The sequence below is a fragment of the Euprymna scolopes genome, chromosome 41 (genome assembly GCF_053919585.1).
Source record: "Euprymna scolopes isolate OS-2025 chromosome 41, ASM5391958v1, whole genome shotgun sequence".
NCBI lineage: Eukaryota > Metazoa > Mollusca > Cephalopoda > Sepiida > Sepiolidae > Euprymna > Euprymna scolopes.
The window spans coordinates 61,440,525-61,463,839 of NC_136522.1; the positions used below are offsets into that span (position 1 = coordinate 61,440,525).

The following is a 23,315-nucleotide window of genomic DNA, read 5'->3' on the forward strand; positions in this document are numbered from 1 at the left end:
ACATTTTTAAGAATCCAAAAACATACTCTATTCACTGCCATTAATGTTTGGTCAAACTATTTGTTTATTTATATATTTTTTTTTAATTCTGGTTTTATGATAATTTCCATTTTTTTTTTAACCTTTCTTTTGGTTCCTTTTTTCTGAAAAAGATTATATTCTCGAAATATCCAAGATTTCTACCACCCTGGTTATTTCAAACAGTAAGTCTATTTTACTACTTTGTATCTATGATTAATCTGGAAAATAAATGGACATATGAAGAGATAAAAAAAAAAAACAAGCTCTATACTGGCCTATGTATATTTAAATGAAAAATAAATGAATATATAAAAAAACAAGCTCTATAAGACCCTCTTTCGTTCATCCATTTTTGTCTACACATATCATTTTAACACCCGGTTCCCTGCATTGCTATAGCCTTCTTTTACTCTTCCTTATTTTTATTTATTTCTTTTGAAAAGCAGGAAATCTATCTGTATGAATAGATGTTATAAGCTCTTGTTAAAAAAATTTGAAGGGTAGTATATATGTAGGTAATTACAATATATATATATATATATATATATATATATATATATATATGTAGATCATTATGAAAGTTTTTTATTACCTACATATATACTACCTTTCTGATTTACCCTTATATGTCGTATCTACTTTTAATTACTATTCACCATTTTATCCTATTCCTTGGTTCAGATTTCATGTTTAAATGTTATGCAGCCAGTTTTTCCTATATTTGCATTTTGTACGATTCTGGCACTTCTCTTCTGATGAGAAGCATTTAACTTCGAAATGCCATGGTCTAATGAGTTTGTTTTTTTTTCTTAATTTTCCCTTTAACTTTTCTTTATTGTTCTGATGATATAACAAAGTAATATATGAATTTTATTCCTCATCTTTCATTCAATATTGTTGTTTGCTCCTCTTAACAGTGTTGAGCTTTCCTCATCTCGATAACTCTTGCTTTGGTAAAGATTTACTTTTTGATCACATGATTGTATAGACACCAGACCTCCGTTTGGAAACCACTCAGCAAGACTTTTAGGTAACTTTGGGGCTAGTTATCATCATCATCATCATCGTCGTCATCGTCATTATCCTGCTCCTCCTCCTCTTCCTCTGCCTCCTCCAAGTCTCTGACTTTAGAAGTAGATTTTCCATAGTTTCACTCTGTGTACCCTTCATTCTTAATATCATATTCCAGTTTCCATATACAGACATTCAAGTTCAGGCTGGAATAACCCCACCTCTCATTCTTCTCTATAATAAAGTAGTTAATCCTAATTTTTTTTTTCTTTTAAATCTCTGTAGCTGTGTGACACAATGAGGAATTTGCTCGTACGATTTCAATTCATTTTTTTTTTAAACCCTTATTCATCCCACACAAGACATATTGCCTCTTGAACATACGGGCCTACTATTTCGGACCATGCCTAAAGGTGCACTATGTAGGGAGTTGAGTAGCGAGACGTCATTTTGCATTACATTTAAAACTTTGCATCTTAGCACAGTCAGGGAAGCAGGAAACAGAAAGGTAATTCCAAAGTCTAGCAGTTCAAGGAAAGAAACTATTAGAGTAAAAGACTGTTTGGCATCTGGGATGTGTAGATTGAAGAGGTGGGATTTTGCTGCTTGTTGGGTTATTTATGTCGAGGAGGCACTAGTACTAAGAGTTCATCAGAGTAGATTACATTAAAGTACTTATAAAACAGACACAAGGATGCAACGGTGATGGGACAGGAGTTGGAGCTTGACTGATAGTTCAGGGGCTATTAATTTGTAGAAATACAGAATTCTCTCAGGTGTGAGTAATTTTCTAGCAGGATAGAGAGACCCAACCTTCTTTGTAGCAGCCTTGGCAGTGTCTTCAATTCACGTTCCAATTTATCTTACTGGTAAATGCAGAGGAGTTTGAACAATGAACTCTCGGGCTTCAGTAACCTCGCCCCTCATTCTTCTCTCTAACAAAGTAGTCAATCGTAATTTTTCGATTGCTGTAACTGTGACGCAGTGAGGAATTTGCTGGTGCGATTTTAATTAAGTTAAACTGATTTTTGAACAATTAATTAAACTGAGATGAAATACTACTCAAATACTCTTGTAATATGAATCTAAATGCTACATTAATGGCAGCAATAAAGGATGAAGGGTTCTTATTTAGAATTCAACCTAATTAAAAAAAATAAAATACAGAAAAATCTTTAAGCTGTTACATACCCATCATGGAATGAAGAAGTCATATGAAAAAAAAAATCACGTAAATTGATCCAGTAGTTTTATTTTTAATTAAGAAAATCAAATTTTATGAGGAAGCAAAAAGGGACTATTTCCCATCGCTATTTTGAAAAAAAAAAAAAAACAAGAGAAGATAAGTCTACAATAATTCGAACTTGTGTGATCAGTCTTGTAACACTGCCGATTTCATATCAACTGCTTTAAATCTTTAAAAAAAATATTTTCTTTATAAAAATAAAACTACTTGATCAATTTACGTGATTTTTGGAATGTACCACTTCCGTTCCGTGACGGATACGTATATCATAAAGTTATTTCTGTGGTATTTCTTTCTTTTTAATTGGGTTGAATCCTAAATAAGAACCAGATGAAGTTATACTTGTGCAGTTAGTGTACATACTGTCAACTTCCTTCTTATTAAGCTCATCTTCCAGCCTCCCAAACGTTGTGGGCTGGCCACCATGCGGCAAAAGATCACGTGATACATTGCATGCTTCAGAATTATCACCTGGAGCTGAGGCTGGGTGCACAGGAGAAGGTCCGACAGTTTGGCCGCTTACGTTCATACTGAAATTAAAAGCAAATTTTTTTTTTTTAATTTTATTAAACAAAAAAAATATATGTGTGTGTGTGTGTGTAACTAAGCAAACCAAAAAACGGTAATATATATATATATATATATATATATATATATATATATATATATATATATATATATATATATACACTAGCAAAAGTACCCGTCGTTGACTGAGTTCAAAAACAGCCTACAGAAAATGAACTCTGATTTATGAAAGTATCATAGGTTATGAAAAGGAAGGGTTGTAAAGAGATAGCTTCGAATTTAGGGGTATCAAAACCAAAGCAAAATATGATGAAAGTAAAAATAAAATAGATAAACCCCATAATTTATTATACCATACCTGTTCACACTGAAACACTTATCACAATATTCTGTGGATCTATATTAAAAAACCTTGTTAAAATTTGTGACATATTTCCATTCTATGGAGGTCAGGCGCGAACGAACACCCCATAATTTTATTATACCATATTTCTTCAAACTGAAACATAATTATCAAAGTATACTTACACAGATAAATATGAAAAGTCTTTATTAAAGTTTGAGCCTATTTCCATTCTATGGAGGCCGGGTGCGAACACAGACTCCACAATTTTATTATATCATCCCTATTTAAGTTAAAACATACTTATCAAAGTATTCTTATGTACATCTATATCAAAAACACTTGTAAACGTTTTTTTTTTAATTTTTTTATTTTTTATTTCCATACTTTGTGGACCAGGCGCGAACGCAGACGCCACAATTTTAATGAACCACCGTTCTGCCAGATCAAACATACCCATTCCTGTGTCTCGATACATCTTCTATCATTATATGCAATCAGTTTTTTAAAATAGTCAACCATATAGGAGCCTATTCGTGACCAGACACACACACACACACACATACATACAAAGACATTCAGCTTTATATTATAGATATATATAATTACCGTTTTTTAGTCTGCTTCGTTACACATTTCCACTACCAGAATCAAATTAACAGTCCGATAGTTTCTTCAGACTTAGCAGACTAATTAAGATTCTGGTAGTGGAAACGTATGTATCTAAGCAGACCAAAAAACGGTAATAAAAATATATATTTTGCTCTACAGTAACATTGAGCATTTTTTTCAGGTTTTTATCGTTTAACATTTACTCAGTAAATATATTATATATATATATATATATATATATATATATATATATATATATATATATAAACTACTTCATTTACTCACATAAAATTAATATACGAAAGTATAAATTTATGCGTAAACCTTAAGTATTTACTTCAACAGTGCTCAATACGTAGGTAGAGCTAGTTAATAAGTTATAAATATATATGGCGGAATATTCAATGTAGCTTAAATGCCATATATATTTATAACTTATATATATATATATATATATATATATATATATATATATATATATATATATATATATATAGTATGTGTGTATGTATCCGGGAAGCTTTGAGAAAGAGTTTACTAATCAAGGCAAAAGCCAACGCAAAAGACAAACAGAAATATTGTTATTTATATAGTAATCCCAACCAAATAAAAAAGCTCAATGCATTCAGTGATAATAGTAGAGCAGATGATAAATCATAGTAAGAACAAAGCTGTAAAATAGAAGTTTCAATTAGTTATTTTTATTGGGCAGAATACTCCAAAACTGTTGTGTCAGGTAATCCTTAATCCGCGGAGTTTCAAAGAATGCTAATTCTTCTCATCAAAGGAAAAACTGTTAGCAAAATAATCAGATAGGTTCTTTCAGAAATACATATAGTTTCAAGTTTTATTTTGCTTAATTTACGCAAAAAAAAAAAATTACATTTTATTTGGATGTTATTATGATCAATATAGTTTAGTTTTTGTTATGTTTGCAGGTTGAACCAAATAACGTATAGGGCAATACAAATGAAGACTCAACAAAACAAAGGTAGATCAATAAGAAGTGTATTAGGAAAAGTATATTTACAGTATATTTACATAATGGTTGTCAGTTAAGAGAGTCTTGGCTGGAGAACATATCTGCTCTCGGCTCGGCCTTCGGTGGCTTCTGGTTAACACACACTCAGACTAACCGAGTCTTGTTATTGATGTGTAATATTATCCACATATCTAAATGAGTGGGTGCCACCACAACAGTTTTACTGATAGCTTAAAAACAATACAGATTTATCACCAGTACAAGCAATGGAAAATTAAGTTTAAAAAATATTAAAAGAATCGATTGTGGAATTCGAAATTAGGCACAAATTCTTCCAATTCTGAAGCCCCAAAAAGTTCCAATTTTTCCAATTCACGATTCCAATTAATCGTCCCAACACTAATATATATATATATATATATATATATATATATATATATATATATATATATATATATATATATATATATATATTTATATATATATATATATATATATTACTGATTGGACGATTCCAATATTTTTCCCGATTCCGATCCGATACAATTACCAATTGCATGCTAAATTCCCGATTCTGATACAATTACCGACTCCGATTCTTTATAAATTTTTAAATATTTAACTATAACATTGTTATTTTCCCCGATTTTGGTAAAAACACTTGTTAAATATGCAGATATTTTCCTAAACGTGAAAAATACACTTGTGGAGGATAATCTATCGATTTCCCCATTACTGATATTTTAAAATCAATAAAAAAACATTTATTATTTTATCATTATTACCAGCAATGAAAGATTTTACTTTAAATAAAGTCAAATAAAAAAAGACAATTAAAAGTTCAGTTTTGGCATCGGAAAATAGGCATCAATTTTTCCAATTCTGATACCGATTCCGATACCCCGAAATAATGTTCTGATTTTTCTGATTTGTAATTCTAATTCCGATTAATCGTCCCAACACTAATATATATATATATATATATATATATATATATATATATATATATATATATATAATAATTTCTTATCGTATACTTACTTTGCCACGTTATCTCGTACAGACGCTGTTTGATCAACATAGGTCTTGGCAAGGTTTTCTGCTGAATACAATCCAATTGGGGTGTTGAACTGGCTGTGGACTACAGACGGGCCACTGTTTGGAGATGGAGGTCCACCACCAGCGCCAAATGGCCTCGCTGATCGATTATGGCTACTCCCAATGGTGCAAATTTCCTGAAATCGACCAAATATTTGATGTTTATTTCATTTATTTATAGATTAAATAGCAACATAAATATAATGACATAAATTTCAAACAATCTCTTCGTAGTGTAACGGTTTATGCACCCAATTATGTGCTTTGTGGTTGTGGGTTTGAATCCTGCCATAGTCACTCATGTTGATAAGCTCTAGTGACGACAAAACACACGCCTTTTAAATAACTATTTTATTTGTATAATATATACCTGTCATCCCGCTTTGTATAATATATATATACCTGTCATCCCCCTTTGTATAATGTATATATACCTGTCATCCCCCTTTGTATAATGTATATATACCTGTTATCCCCCTTTGTATAATGTATATATACCTGTCATCCCCCTTTCATAAAAGATGCAATCGCTCAATCATCAAAGACAAGATTCAAGCAAGCACGCAAGTACGCTCGGACGGGCCACAGAATTTTATAATTATATATATATATATATATATATATATATGTATTTAGTGGAGATGGTAATTAATAAAAACTGAAGAAAGTGCTCAATACTGTTGTAGAGCAAATATGCGTTTTATTTTTTATTACCGTATCTTTCTGTTAAGTTACATTATTGTTTCAGCTACCCGGCCGTTTTTTTGGCCGTCTGTAGCTTCCTCAGACTTTTACAGAAACGTTCGTTATGATGGGATGAAAGAGTGAATGATGTCAATGATATATATATATATCAGGGAAACTCGACGTTGCCCCGTATTGAATGATGATCAATGAATGTTTTACACTTCCAATGCGTTTATTGTCTTGAAATCGTCCATTTTTCAATCAAATTGATTGATTGCCTTTTCTAGTCGGGGACCCACTGTGGTGCACCTAGAGGAAACTTCGCACGTCTCCTCACATTGCATTGTAATCTACATTGCACCGTACAGACCTACTATTGATTTTATAACATTTTTTTACATAATGGGTTGAATTAAAGTTTAAAATGCAAAAGTCATGTATCATAGTTTAATTGTGCTCTAAGCGGAAACATTTATTTCGAAAGTGCCCCTGTCATATCAAAGAACTTACTGTTGATTTTATGTGCCGGGCCCTTCTGCCCAGGAGCATGCTACAGCCGTGGATAAAATGAAGGGTCCGGCTTGAAATTCTGTGCAGCTTCCCGAATTCGACAGAAAGATTCCTGAGTTCAGCAAGCTACACCTGAAGAAGGTCGGAGGTTATATCGGCCGAAACGTTGTGAAGATAACATTCAAGATGAGAACAGTAGTTCAAAGAATCCAAATGACTCGAGTAATCAATCCACATCTCAAAAATTCAGAAACAAAATAATTTATATATTTATATATCTATAAAAGTGAGAATGTGCATGTGTGCGTGTATGTATGTATGTGTGTGTGTGTGAGGACAGTTCTCAACCTATATACTCTACAAATTTTTAATCTACGGGCTTGAAATTTGGTATCTAGGGTATTCAGACACGTGGAAAACTTTTTAATTGGTTTTCATCTGGGAAAAGGGCCTGCTAAGTGGTCAAAATTGAAAAATTGGTATGTGGGGTGGGGGTTTGTCAGATTTTTATCTTCTAACTGTTTAACAAATTTGCATGAATGAATGGTTCCCATGACAGATTACTTATATTAAGAATAAGTTGGTTTGAAAACACTTTATAAAAACTCTGTCAAGCTGGTCTAATGGTTATCGTACTTGACTCACTGTGTTTAGGTTTTGGTTTTGATCTCAGTTTGAGTATTTTTTTTATTTACAAGAAGTGAACTGTTTAGAAAAAAGCATAATACTCGCATGCACATGTCTCAGTTTATGTATTAATCTCCATATACAATATTTTTATTGCAGAAATTCCCCTTTGAACCAAAGTATCATAGGTTTGTAATAACAGATGCCACATGCAAATTTTTTATGTCTAAACTATTAGCCACTATCTTATGTAACTTTAGAACAACATTTTAGACACATTTAGTCGTTATAATAAAATCCTACATTTCATCCTAGGAGCAACATCATCACAATCGCAACCATCTTTATAGGAAGTAGTTCCTATTTTTCCCTCTATATCTCTAGTCATCCTACCGCCTCCAGTCAACACTTTATGTTTGTCAACTGTTTCAAAAATGCGCCTGCGTGAATGGTTCACAAGACGGATTCTTTATGTTAAAAATAAGTAGGTTTGAAAACACTTCGTAAAGATCGTGTCAATCTGGCCTGATTGTTATCATACCCTATGGGAAGTTCTATGAATAAATATTCATTTTTTTTTTGAATAACAAACAAAGAATTTTTGATGAGAACCATAGTCAGAAGACTAACGAGTAAGGTCGGGTTGGTTCAATTAGCGGAAATTAAATTTTATTCATATTTACTCTCTCTCTCTCTCTCTCTCTCTCTCTCTCTCTCTCTCTCTCTCTCTCACACACACACACATACATATATATACATGAAGGTCGTTCCAAAAGTAATGCTTCCCATTTTTTATTTCCTCCGAATGGATCAGAATGGATTGCAAATTTCATTGCTATGATGACTCAACATGCATTCATGACCTGAAACTTTCATCCCTCTGTTGCAGATATTGACGATGTGAGACTCTAAGAAACATGGACATGCATCAGAAGCATAGATGAGTCATAGAATTCCTCCATGCAAAAAAAAAACCTGAACCGATCAACATTCACTTATGCCTGTTGAACGTTTTCAAACTCAATGCCGTTGATGTCAGCACAATTAGGAGATGGGTTCGTCGATTTTAGCAAAGAAGAAGTTCAGGACATCTGCAGGCAAAGTGATGAGCACCATCTTCTAGGACAGGAAGGGCGTCATCTTCCTGGATTTCTTGAAACCAGGGTTGCTTGTCAACTTTAATCATTATGTTGAAATATTGACAGACTTCGTAGCCTAGTGGGGGTGGGGGATGCCCTTTTCCCTTCGTTGCAACCTCTTTCTCACAGAAGCGACGTTGCAAGCCTGTCTCGGCTTGAATGTTATTTTCATGGCAAGTGTTCGTCTGAGCTCCAATCTATGCTCCCCTCACCAAACATTCACGAGAAACACTCGTCTAGCTGAAAACACTATCAATAGTTTCCCCCACTTTTTATCCATGCCTAAGCCTAAACATGGATTCCATGAATAAAGCTTATTTCTTAGAACTGCACACCCGTGGAACTCTCTTCCGTTTGCCTACTTTCCAGCTGACTACAATATGGTCGTCTTTACGTCCAATGTAAACACGTTCTTGATGAGCCATTCTCCTTAAGTAATCCAATTTACCAAATTTATACTTCTAGCGATTACTATAATATTGTCCCATTGACCACTGTGCACTTATTAACCCTTATCCTCGGGTGGCCTCTGGGCCTTGATAAGTGGTGATTCGTTGGTTCAGTTTGTGGAAATTAAAATGACTCACATCGGGTTTTTCTTTGGCCAAGGATGTTTTTTGAACGGCCACAATTTCATCGCCTGTTGCGGAAATAATTGGCTTCAATTCTGAAGGACGCAATTCAGAAAGTGGAGTCACCTGTGGCTTCCATATCGTAACCGCTCCTCTGAAAGATTAAAAAAATAACAAGGTTTAATATTATGAAAGCAATTCGTATTATTTAGATTTAATGAAAAATTAATTGAATAATGAAAATGATTTCAATGAAAAATTAATTGAAAAATGCAAACAATTTCAATGAAAAAATATTTGAAAAATAAAAACGATTTTAATGAAAAAATTAATTGAAAAATGAAAAAAATTTCAATGAAAAAAATTAATTAAAAAATGAAAACGATTACAATGAAAAATTAATTGAAAAATGAAAACGCTTTCAATGAAAAATAAATCGAAAAATGAAAACAGTTCCAATGAAAAATTATTTAAAAAATTAAAATGAAAAATTATTTGAAAATGAAAACGATTTAAATGAAAATTAATTGAAAATAGAAAATGATTTCAATGAAAAATTAATTAAAAAGTGAAAACAATTTAAATAAAATTAATTAAAAAATAAGGACCAAATTAACTGAAAAATGAAGACGATTTCAAGGAAAAAGTCAATTGAAAAATGAAAATGATTTCAATAAATAATTAATTTAATAATCAAAATAATTTCAACGAAAAATTAATTGAAAAACGATAAATATTTCAATTAAAAATGAACTGAAAATGAAAACGATTTCAATGAAAAATTAATTGAAAAATGAAAATGATTCCAATGAAAATTTAATTGAAAAATGAAAACAAAATTCATTGAAAATGGAAACGATTTCATTAAAAAATTAATTGAAAACTGAAAACGATTCAATGAAAATCAATTAAAAATTGAAAACAATATTCTTAAATAATTATTGGACAATTTTTACGAAACTGTTAAAAAATCCAAATTCAAATAATGAAAAAATAGAAAGTTCTTCGTAGAACTTTCCATTGCGTTGCAATTTTTTTGGGTTATAATGGGGTAAATATTTAATTGCTGCCCACATCAGCAATATGCCACTCAAGGTCAGAAAGTAGGGATCTAAGCAAGCTCCCCTAAAGGAGGGGCACTCTTGCACTTACAAAAATTACCCAAGTATCCCCGTTGGCATTCCCCAGCCTGGGCGCCTCAGGCAACAAGCAATAAACTTACCCCATCCAAAGCCAGGTGGTAAGGCCTAGGAGGGTGGACCTCCTGAGTAATACCTAGGTGGTGTACCTCAATCCGATGGGTACTGAGCCAGTTGCCGGGCTGAGTGTGAAGAACAGACCCTTGATGAGTACTTTCTACTCAGTCTCCAAACCGCTGAAGCCGCTAGGAGACTCATCCCATCACAAACGAGTCATATTAGGATAGCTATTCAATTGCTACTCACATCAGCAATATGTGACACAAGGTCAGAAAGCGGGGATCTAAGCAAGCTCACTTAAAGTAGAGGCACTCTTGCAATTACAAATTTGCCTGAGTATCCCCGTCAGCATTCAACGGTAAGGGAACCTCAGGCGACAAGCAATAAACTTGTCCCAACTGAAAGTCGGGTGGCAAGACCTCGGAGGGTGGACCTTCTGAGTAATACCCAGGCTGCGTACCTCAGTCTGACAGGTACTGGGCCGGTTCCTGGTCCCGAACCTGTCAAGCCAAGTGTCAAGAACAGATCATTGACGAGTACTTTCTACGCAGTCTCCAAGCCGCCGAAGCTGGTAAGAGACTCATCCCATCATGAACGAGTCATAATGGGGAAGTTATTTATTTGCTGCCTACCACAGCAAAGTGTGACACAGGCAAGCTCCCTTAAAGGAGGGACACTTAACATACTAATGTGTAACTAATACTTTTACTAAAAAGAAAAATAAATTTTAAAAAATCAAAAGAAAAAAAAATCACCTTTTGAAAACATTTCCTTTGTATATATTTTTTTTTTACAAATACTTTTCGCATGCTTTTATTTTAAGGCGCGCATAAATTACAATTGACTTTCTTTTACTTTTATCTTATGCACATTAGTTTCTTTCTAATTTACCGAAAGTTTCCTATTCTTTTTGCTTTGTTTTAATTAACACGAAAACAAAAATTTCTCTTTTATTTTAATGGGTACATATTACATGTATATTTATTTATATGCGTACATGTATGCGTTTTTGGAACGAGGCTGCATAATCAAAATTAAGAAATGGCTTTCTTTTTCACATACGCTAACTTGAATGCCTACTAGACACTGTCCTCGAGTGTCTAAGGTCTCTCTGTACAGGGGTTTGTCAGAACAACCTGGCATGAGGATACTTTTTCCATAGAAATAAACCCTGACCAAATATTCAAAATCACATTTCGTATTCGCTGCCCAAATAAGATCTCCTCACTATGGCTAACCCATATTAGCTTTTACAAGGAATGGTGCACCTTCTCTAAGTGATATTACCTCAAGTAATAGCATGAAGCTGGATACTCCACCAGACTAGATAAATTCTTGTCCTAGAATCCAGTAAGACCAAGAGACCAATATGAAAGATATATTACAACGTATGAAAATGGTTAATTGGGGAGAGGAGAATTATGTTCTCAACTTCTTTACTCAGTGTTTGAGAGATAAAGAACTTTAACGGAACATTCGAATATCTATGAATCTCATATAGACTTCAAGTGTTAGCCCCAGGTTGTAGGCCCCTTGATTTCTGAGAACTTCGACTGAAGTAAAATAAAACAAAAAAGGTAAAATTAAAAATACATTTCTTTTATTTCTCTTTTCTCTACACACACACACACGCGCACACACACACACACACACACACACACACACACTTTTTTTGACATTTGAACAAAATTAAAAATGGTTTCTTTTTACATATTCAAATTTTCAAATCCAACTGACTTCTGTTTTTATTATGTATAATTGAATATAAAAATATATATTTATTTTTTAATAGAATTAAAAAATTAACCAAAAGGACTCCCCCAGTAAAAAATGGAGGGGGGGTGCAATATTTTTGACTCATAATGGGGTAGATATTTAAATTGGTGCCCACATCACCAATATGTGACACAAGGTCAGAAAGTGGGGATCTAAGCAAGCTCCCTTAAAGGAGGGGCATTCTTACAATTACAAAAATTGCCTGAGTATCTCCGGCGGCATTCTCCGATCGGGGCGCCTCAAGCAACAAGCAATAACCCTGCCCCACCCGAAAGCTGGGTGGCAAGTCCTGGGAGGGTGGACCTCCTGAGTAATACCCAGGCGGTGTACCTTAGTCCGACAGGTGCGGGGGCGGGAACCGACTGACTGAGTGTCAAGAACGGATCCTTGACAAGTACTCTACGCAGTCTCCAAGCTGCCGAAGCCATTAGGAGACTCATCCCATCATGAATGAGTCATAATGGGGCATGGTCCCGCACAATTAGGAGATTCTATTTATAAACGCTGCTAAGAACTGCCAAATCAAATTAATTCACGTTCTGCTGTCAACCAATCAGAAACCAGAATTGCTCCATAAAAATTAAACCGTTTTAGCAAGGTTGCATATGTTTCTTCGTGTAAAATTGGGAGATTCTATTTATAAACGCTGCTGCTAGGAACTGCCAAATCAAATTAATTCACGTTCTGCTGTCAACCAAACAGAAACTAGAATTGCTCCATAAAAATTAAACCTTTTTTTTTAGCAACCTTGCATATGTTTTCTTCGTGTAAATTGGGAGATTCTATTTATAAACGCTGCTGCTAGGAACCGCCAAATCAAATTAATTCACGTTCTGCTGTCAACCAATCAGAAACCAGAATTGCTACATAAAAATTAAACCGTTTTAGCAAGGTTGCATATGTTTTCTTCGTGTAAAATTAGGAGATTCTATTTATAAACGCTGCTGCTAGGAACTGCCAAATCAAATTAATTCATGTTCTGCTGTCAACCAAACAGAAACCAGAATTGCTACATAAAAATTAAACCTTTTTTTTTTAGCAACCTTGCATATGTTTTCTTCGTGTGAAGAATCTTTTGCTGTTTGACTTCAAAATTATAAAGTCCGGAACCTGTATAGAACCTCTGTCTATTGAGAATTCTTCATCTCCAGGACTTGTATAGAATAACTATGCATTGGAAACTCTTCTGAAACTAAACATGGCATCCAACTCAAGACTATGTAGGGAGTTGAGCAGCAAGATGTCTGTTCACATTACACTTGACCTTCTGCATGTCAATACAGTCAGAGAAAAGCAGGAACCCGGAAAGGAATTCCAAAGTCTAGCAGTTCTAGGGAAGAAACTATTAGAGTAGACGGCTTTCTTACCACTAGAGATCTCTATTGAGTAGTGGGTTAGGGTTAGGAGTGGGACTTTGCTGCTTCTTGGGTTTGTCGGAGGTATTTACGTCGAAGGGCTACTAGGGCTTGTAGTTTGTCGGAGCATCCACGATTTAAATACTTGTAAAACAGGCAGAGGGACGCAACATTTCGTCAATGGGACAGAGATTGAAGCTTAGATGTCAGTTCAGGACCTATTAGGTTGGCGACTCTCTTTTGAACCCTGTCCAGGAGCGGAAGACTAGCAGCAGATGCACCAGCCCAAATGTGACAACAATACTCCATACATGGGCGAATGGTGGCCTTGTAGAGGTACAGGATACTTTCAAGCATAAGTAGCTTTCTAGCACGGTAGAGAGAGCCCACCTTCTTTGCAGCGGCCTTGGCAATGCCCTCAATGTATCTGTTCCAACTCATGTTCCCTGTGAACGTTAAGCCAAGGTGTCTGAAGCGATTTTCATAAAAGTACTATTTTTTTTGTGTATAGATTGTGGGAATTTTGCACGTTTCTTTGTTGTTGTTATTTATTGTATGAATGACGTGACATATTGTTAAGATTTGAAAGTTTTTTCTTTTGCATTCCAATTCATCGTGTGTGAGTACATACCATAACTTCAACAGAAACCTATGATTAAGCCATTTTCAGGTTAGTGTTTCTATGTGAATATACGGCAAAATCACGTTGACACACACAGGTTCCCGCTGGATCACCGAAGTTAAGCAACGTTAAACATGGTCGGTACTAAATGGGTGACCATTTGGGATTTCCAGGTGCTGTATGTGCTCTCTGCTTATCTCGGCATTGTTTTGAGTCGTTCTGGACTTCTTCTTGCCACAGGACTCAAACGGTGTGACTGAGGATTGCATAACACTTGCCTCACAATTACACGTGCAGCTTTCCCTACAGGAGGTATCCTTTGTCTTTCGAGACTGGACGGAGGCATCGATATGTTATGGGAAGAGAAAAATGAAGTAATTTTTATTTTCTGTTAATAATATGAACTTTTATTATCAGGTCGGTGCAAAAGTTTTTGCCGATTTAAAATTTCATCTTAGAAATAAAAAAAAAATGAGTTTAAAAATCTTTATTCATAACAAAAACGACCTTTGCTCTCTATAACTTGATCTTGTGCCATTTTTGTGTCATTTTTTTTTCTTTCTTTTTGCAAGCAGTTTTTAATATTGGGGTAAAACTAGACAAACATCAAATTTTCTTTTAATATATATATATATATACATTCATCCACATACAGTACTGTTTTGTTGTATCACAACTCATCAGTGTGGTTAGACTAGCACCTTTCCCTAGCCGGGGGATTGAACCTAAAAACATTGCGTTGATAGTCGGCAGTTCTAACCTCTGTCCCATGGGATTGGTGCTCGCAAATGACCTCAACACTCGCCCACCGCTTTTACAGTTCTCAAGCTGCTTGTTTATTTACAAATATATATTCCTGCACTGATAATTGCGAAAGAATGAAACACTAGTATCTGCAGGTATAAAAATAATAGTTACTTTTTATAATTATTGGCATCTTCAATAGTTATTAAAGTTGAGCACTGTCTGGGAAATAAAAACAAAAGGCTGTCAATTAACGTCTACGCAGCGTTCACGATTTCCGCTCACTTGAACCCTTTCGACTGTTTACGGTTGTGACCATATTTGGCCATTGTAGGTGCTTAGTTGCCATTAATTCTCGTGGCAATTGTTAGTGGCTTAGAGGTAATGTCTTAGCAAATGGAGCCAAAGGTGACTTTGTAGCTGGGTTCAAATCTTCCGACCAGTAGGAATTTGACCTTCCTGTACTGATGAATGAGAAAGCATGAAAAACTAGTGTCTATAGGTAAAAAAATAATTATTTATTAATATATATATATATATATATATATATATATATATATATATATATATATATATATATATATATATATATACTCGGTTTTTTTTTTATTCAAAAGTAATGGACTAGTGAATTCAACGAGGTTGTTAGATAGTGCTCAATAAAAAGAGCTGATGATACTTGTTTATTGTTATATAAACATGGTCACATCCCGCTGCTACAAACAGCCATTTGTTTCAATCAAACAACAGATATCATCAGACAGCGACTTGACTATTCAAATGTTCATTGAATAACCTCAATTCCAATGAACATTTGAATAGTCAAGTCGCTGCCTGATGATATCTGTTGTTTGATTGAAGCAAGTGGCTGTTTGTAGCAGCGGGATGTGAGCATGTTTATATAACAATAAACAAGTATATATATATATATATATATATATATATATACACACAAGGTGCCTTAAATAATTTCCCAGACTCTGTATCGTCGGGAAATAGATGTGTAGGTAGAGAATTTTTAAACTAGTATCTTCTTTGTGTGTCTTTGAAGCATGTGGTCATTCGGCAGTTTCCCCACCCCTTTTATGCAGTCATTTCTATTATTGTAATATTGCAAGATCTTTCAAGCTGCATTGGTTGGGCTATCGAAAGCAGACAAGACAGTACCTATTTACAGTGCCTCCCCACGGGACAGTTAGACACCAGGGTCGTTTTTTAACGTGGAGAAAAGGTACAAAAATAAAAATTGTCTCAGTCGTGAAGGATTTCTCCTCCACCGAAAGAGAACAAGAAATGGAAGTGCAGCATCTGAAGAACAGATACTACACTTTGATCTAAGACAGTACTGCCATCTCTTCACATTCACAAATGGTTGGAACAGTTTTGTAGATCCATTTAGCCCAGGGGTTCTCAACCTTTTGGCACTCGCGACCCATTACCTAACAGTTTTAAACCCATGCGACCTCCCCTACTATCAGCAGCTTAATTTTTTTAAATTTTTTGTGAAGTATTATTATATATATATATATATATTACTTTTATTTTACTTATAAAACTGCTTTATAAGTAAAATAAAGATAATAAATAAATAAATATGTATTTGTTTACATCCAAAACTACGGGCGATTTTCTAAGGAAAAAGATCTTCAAGGTTGGAGATGTTATTAACCATATTATCGTTAATATACATACATATATATATATATATATATATATATATATATATGTATATATATATATATATATATATATATATATATATATATATATATATATATAAATGAACGTGTCTGTGTATCTGTGTGTCTGTGTGTGTACATTACCCTACGCAATAACTCTGTCAATTTTTAGTCTACACACTCGAAATTTGATATACAGGGTACTATCATCATCATCATCATATATATATATATATATATATATATATATATATATATATATATATATATATATATATATATATACACACACACACAAGGTGCCTTAAATAAATTCCCAGACTCTTTTTGTACTGACATATAAAATTGTCGTAGACACTTGAAAATTCAGTATGTTATTGCTATACATCTTATGAGACGACTGACCAATTTTTATGATTTCATATTCAAATGAACAGCTACGGCAGGAATTGGAATGCACTCTACTAAAGCCTGATTGTCACAGCGGGTGAATTTCAAAAATGCAATCTGGACGTGAGGACACTTTAGAAGAACGAGATGCAACAAAATTCTGTTTTAAACTTGGAAAAAAAAATACCACAGAAACGTATGGAATGCTTTAGACTGCTTTTGGACCATTTTGTATGAATCGAGCATCAGTTTTTAAGTGGCATAAGAGATTCAAGGAAGGCAGGGAGTTTGTGAGGGATGATAAGAGGTGTGAGAGGAATAAGGAAGTTAGGACACAAGAGTTGATTGGCCAAATAAAGAATTTTATGGATAAGGATCATCGTGTGTCTATAGAGGCAATAAGTGCACAGTTTGATGTCAGTGTGGGAACTGTACATACAATTATTTGCGAGGAACGGATGATGGGAAAAATTTACGCAAATGCATCAGTCCACAAGTCCATCCGTGTCACAGACTATTTGACCAAGATGGTCATCAAGGCAGTTCCTCACCCATCCTATAGTCCAAACCTTGCTCCCTGTGACTTTTTGCTATTCTTTAAGCTCAAGGAAAACCTTAGAGGTTGTCGATATGGGACAATTAAGGAGATGAAAGAGGCTGTGACGAGGGTCATTGACATGCTCAAACATGAGGACTTCCATGGGGCCTTCCAGAAGTTGTTGGAACGGTACAACAAATGCATTGCAGTCGGAGGAGATTACTTCGAAGGGGACTAGAGTTTCGTGTATGTACTATACGAAAAAGTCTGGAAACTTATTGAAGGCACCTTATATATAAATCTTTGTACATGTATATCAATATAAATATCCTTTTTGCATCTTTATATTATCTTTTAACGATTATTTTTTTTCTAATTTTGCAGGTTTCAATGTTTTTATAACCAGCAACGTCTATAAAAAGTTTCGTTTGCTAAGCATTTTTCTTTGAAGAAAAAAAAAACAAATTTTTTAAACTCCATGGAATAAGGAAATGATTCACTTTATCTTGTATTTCTCGCTTTTAAACAATGTTTGTAAATCATAATTTGCGTAATTTTAAATCCCCCTCGTTAGTATGCATGTGTGTGCATGTATGTATGTGTGTGCGTGCGTGCGTGCGTGTATGTGTATATGTGTGTTCATGTGTGTATACATATTTGTTTGTGTGTGCATGAGTGTGCGTGAGTGTGCATGTATATGTTTGTATGCGTGTGTGCATGTGTATATGTATGTATGTGTGTGTGCATGTGTATGTATGTATGTGTGTGCGTGTATGTATGTGTTTGTGTGCGCGTGTATGTGTACGTATGTGCATGCGTATGTATGTACGTGTGCATGTATGTGTATGCATATATGTGTATGTGTTTGTGTGTGTATGTATCTGTGCATGTGTGTGTATGTACGTATGTGTGTGCATTGTGTATGTGTAAATGTGTGTACGTGTGTGTATGTGGAGATATGTATGTATGTATGTATGTATGCGCGTGTGTATGCGTATGTATGTATGTGTGTGTGTGTTTGGTGTGCATGTGTGTGTGTGTATGCCTGCGATCTTTTGTCGTTTTACTTACCAAAACGTGAGAAAGTTTTTAGCAAGCTTTTCTTATTACTCACGATGACGCAATCAGTTTCTCATGGAAGTATTTGCAGATATTGTATAAATATTCCAGGTAATGAAAACCTTAACACCTCGGATTTCATATGCAGAAAACAGTGTTCCTATTTACTTGCCTCCCAACGAGGGCAGAGTTAGACACAGCATCATTGGGAACACTAACTTCTACTTAGACGATGGAAATGTAAAGAAGCCAAGATGATTCCCATTATTACTACAAATCTATATCTATAAAAGTGAACGTGTGTGTGTGCGTCTGTCTGTCTGTGTACATTTTCCTATCTATACTCCTATAAATTCGGGGGGGGGGGTTGTGTGTGTATTGATATTCGTATTAAAACCCTCTTTTCTATTTATTTAAAAAGAAAATACAATTTTCTTATATCTGGATCATGGAATTGAATTCATCAGCAAAAGATCTAGCTAATTTGCATATTCTTTTAAACATTCATTTTAATTAATTCCCTATTAGTTTTTTTTTTTCGGTTTTCTTATGATCATCTTTAGTTAACAATTACGGGTAATTATATTCATGCAGATATTCTACATGATTTATACTTGCATAATATTTGCATAAAAAGTTTACAGGACACACAATATTGTTTCCATATATATTTATGTATACGTATATATTTTTGTTTAATCTATCTATCTATATATCTATATATCTATAAAAGTGAACGTGTCTATGTGTCTGTCTGTCTGTGTAGACTCGAAATTTGATATACAGGGTATTGAGATTTGGGAAAATCTTTGTAATCCGTTTTCGGCCAGAAATTTGGTTGTTAAGGGGTCAAAGTTCAACGATTTGACGTTTGAGAACTCTACCAAACTCTTCTGCCAATTTTGGGTCTAAACACTTGAAAATTGGGTCGAAAATTTGAGCTATCAATATATAAATGCATGTATGTTTGCATGTCTGCCTAAAACTTTCGACAGAGCAGACGAATTTTCACATGATCAGTATCGTTTTGAAGCTCGACCCTACAGACGACAAATACCGAAAAATTGGCTAAAAATATTAATTTCTTCACCCTCAACTGGGCACTTTTCTACAGGGAGGGGTCGCTTTTTTTCGCCGATATTTTTTAAAGTTATCCCCTCTTTTCGATTGTCTAGCCTTAACTTAAACCTACGTCACTTCCGGTGTGATGGTGGTCGTAACATCAAAGACGTCAGGTTTTTTTCCCCCGTTCTTTTCCTCGTTCACGGTACGGGTTTGAGCCTGCTTTTCAACTACCACTTTTATTTATTTATTTTATTTTTTTTGCTCAACACACACCTCCAAACACCCGGACAACGCCGGGTACCCATGCTAGTAATTAATAAAATGAAGTTAATTATTAAAATAGTTTTTTTCTTTAATGTAACATGCAAATGAGTGTAGATTTCCATTTTAATGCATAGTGTATACAGAAATCATGTTGCAATATAAATCTGTAAATGTTAGTTTTCAGTATGAATATATTTTTGAGAAACAGTGCATCTTTTGTACATATTAATCAAATTGTGGACGAACAGACAGGAAAGCGACTTTATTATAATTCAAAATCCAATCAAACAAGCAGAGTTTTGTAATCAAATTTCGGTATCATCGATTTCTGTGAAATTTTACCAATAAATATTAAACCTGAGTCCAAACACATTTCTTAAGATTAAGTGTGTTCTATGATTGTTCATATTTATTTGTTTGGTTTAGTTGTTTTTGTTTTACGGCATATCAACCCTTTTTGGGTTATTTAATACCGAATCCAGTTATTTTGAAGAAAATTTTTTTAATAGAATATATTTTTTTATTTTTTCGAGTTGGTTTCTATTTAACCCATAGTTGGGACCCTAATAGGTACTACCACTCCGGGTCAGAGTGGACCTGGGAGCAATGGCAATTAAAGGGTGGGTCTACACTCCCCAAAGCCCGCAAGCTGGGGCCTCACCATCGTATATAGTTTAAGACCATATCCAGGACCCATATTTATTTGTCCGTTAATATTATTGACACAGTTTTATAAAATCGTCATTAAAGTAGATGTTTAATCACTAGACATAAATTACCAGTAAATTTCAATTTTTCTTTAAACTATTTAAGATTTTAATACATTTTGAATACATGTGGCTTCCTTCAGTCTTGACAGACTATGGATACCCACTGTAAGGGAGCCTGCGCGTGAAGTTTATGTGGAAACACTTGCGCAGTCTCCAACCACACCTCTCTCAAGTCAACATTGTTGCATACCAGAAGAGACGTTGCAAGCCTGTCTTTATTTTATCGTTATTTCCATGGCAAGTGCTCGTCTGAGCCTCAATTTCTGCCCCCCCCCCTCACCAATCTTCCACGAAAAACGCCCGTCTAGTTGAAACCACTGCCAATAATTTTCCCCACTCCTTATCTATGCCTAAATCAAAACGTAGATTCCATGAACAAAGCTTCTTTCTTAGAAGTGCACGCCTGTGGAACTCTCTTCCGTTTGCCTGTTTCCCACCTGACTACAACTTGGATGTTTTCAAGTCCAACATAAACAAATTCCTGATAAACCGCCCCCTTAAGTAAGACATTTTATCAAATCTCCATTACTAACGATTACTGCGATATTATCCCACTGATTACTGTACACGCAATAACCCTTATCCCCGAGTGGCCTCCGGGCCTTGATAAGTGGTGACTACCATGTCAAAAAAAAAAAAAATACCAGTCGCAAGTTGTGGTACAGGACGACTGAAAACAATGCCGAGATGAGCGGAGAGCGCATACAGCGCCTAGAATTCCCAAATGGTCACCCATCTGGTACTAGCCAGGCTCAACGTTGCTTAAATTTGGTGTTAACATGATTATGTCGTGTATTTTGAATACATTTGAATACATAGTATTTTTTTTTTTTTTTTGCAAAGGAGTCGCCACTTATCAAGGCCCAGAGGTCACTTGAGGATAAAGGTTGATAAGCGTACAGTGGTCAATGGGACAATGTCGTAATAATTGTTAGTAGTGGAAATTTGGTAAATTGGATTACTTAAGGGGAACGGCTCATCAAGAACTTGTTTACATTGGACTTGAAGACGACCATATTGTAGTCAGTTGGAAAGCAGGAAAACGGAAGACAGTTCCACAGGTGTGCAGTTCTAAGCTCAGGATATCAGCACCTTCCAGCATTTTCTGTAAACCATCCGGATGTAATGCTTTATCTGTATAAGAGCCAAATACATCCGAAGATGGAGTACTGTTGCCGCATCTGGAGAGGAGATGCTGAGAGTGCCGTTTCCTACCTTGATAGCATTCAAAACTAGTTGTTTCGAAATCTTAGTGATGTCCTTTTCTCTTCCTTGCAAATGTCTTTCTCACAGAAGAGACGTTGCAAGACAATCTCTGCTCTATCGTTATTTTCATGGCAAGTGCTCGACTGATCTTCAATTTATGGTCCCCTCTTCCTGCAAAACATTCACAACAAACACTCGTATAACCACTGTCAGCGATTTCCCCCCCCCCACACACACACGCTCTATCTTTGCCTAAATCTAAAACACAAATTCCATAAAAAAAAGTTTCTTTCTATAAGAACTGCCAGCCTGTGGAACTCTGTAATGTAGGTCTGCTTTCCAGCTGACTACAACAAAGTCGTTCTCAAGTCCAATCTAAACAAGTTCTTGTTGAGCTGTCCCGTTAAATAACCAAATTCTACACAATTTCCACCACTAGTAATTGTTACACTGTTATCTCATCGGCCACCTTACACCCATTAACTCTTATCCTCGAGTGGTCTTCAAGCCTTGATAAGTGATAACTTCCTTGTAAAAAAAAAAAAATGAAATAAAATAAAACGTAAGGGAAGTGAAAGCTACAAGGCTGTCGAAAGTTGCATGGGCATATCAAAAGTAAATATCGCTATGCTTTAACGAATCTAGCCTAAATTTAGAAATACGGGGTTTATACAGATTATCAATGTCCATTTTCCAGCCGTTTTCATGGCAAAATTCAAGTTTTAAAATCAAAATTGTCAGACAAAATTCAAGTTTTAAAACCAAAATTTGATATATAAACAATGATATAATGAACCAAAAAGCTATCTCTGATCTTCCTGGCTTTTCTTTTTTGGGGTGTAGGGTATACCTTCTATGATTCATATCAGCTGCTTCATCCAGCCACCCTTATGCCGTAAACCGAGACCCTTTTTTTACCTTTTCACAAAATCGACGACTCTTTGTCCAAATGTGTCCTGATCCTTTCTTTCGCCTGGTTGTTCTACTAATTAGAGTTTTGTCTCATTTTCTAACTATTTTATTTCTTTTGGAACATACGTCAAAGCTTATTTACTTAAATCTTTGTGGTTGGTTTCTAATTATTAGAATATACCTTTTCATCATACTGATTCACTTGGATTTCCTTGCTTGAACTCTTGGAACTTTGATAAAGACTTAGAAAATATCGCCCTTAACTAAATAACCCCCATCCCCTGCGCCAAAATTCCTATTTGCGCACTGAATTCTAACTATGGCCTAGATTTCTGTGATTTTTCTTTCTTTTTTTTCTTC

The 23,315-nt window shown here is 34.7% G+C and overlaps 1 protein-coding gene across 4 annotated transcripts in view; it reads right to left on the bottom strand.

Annotated features, from left to right (window-relative positions):
• The window catches only part of LOC145266539 (PDZ and LIM domain protein 1-like), a 200,352-nt gene that overhangs the window by 81,884 nt on the left and 95,153 nt on the right, over nt 1-23,315 (bottom strand). For 3 of the 4 annotated variants that reach the window (XR_013864739.1, XM_080122312.1, XM_080122313.1), the window contains exons 3-5: nt 9,392-9,530; nt 5,785-5,978; nt 2,642-2,808 (exon numbers count right to left, since the gene is read on the bottom strand). Coding sequence is in view for 3 of the 4 variants with exons in the window: in XM_080122312.1 (XP_079978438.1) it covers nt 2,642-2,808; nt 5,785-5,978; nt 9,392-9,530 (500 nt within the window). In the remaining variant the exon portion in view is untranslated. The remainder of the gene's footprint in view (nt 1-2,641; nt 2,809-5,784; nt 5,979-9,391; nt 9,531-23,315) is intronic. The other variant, XM_080122314.1, reaches the window with a different exon arrangement.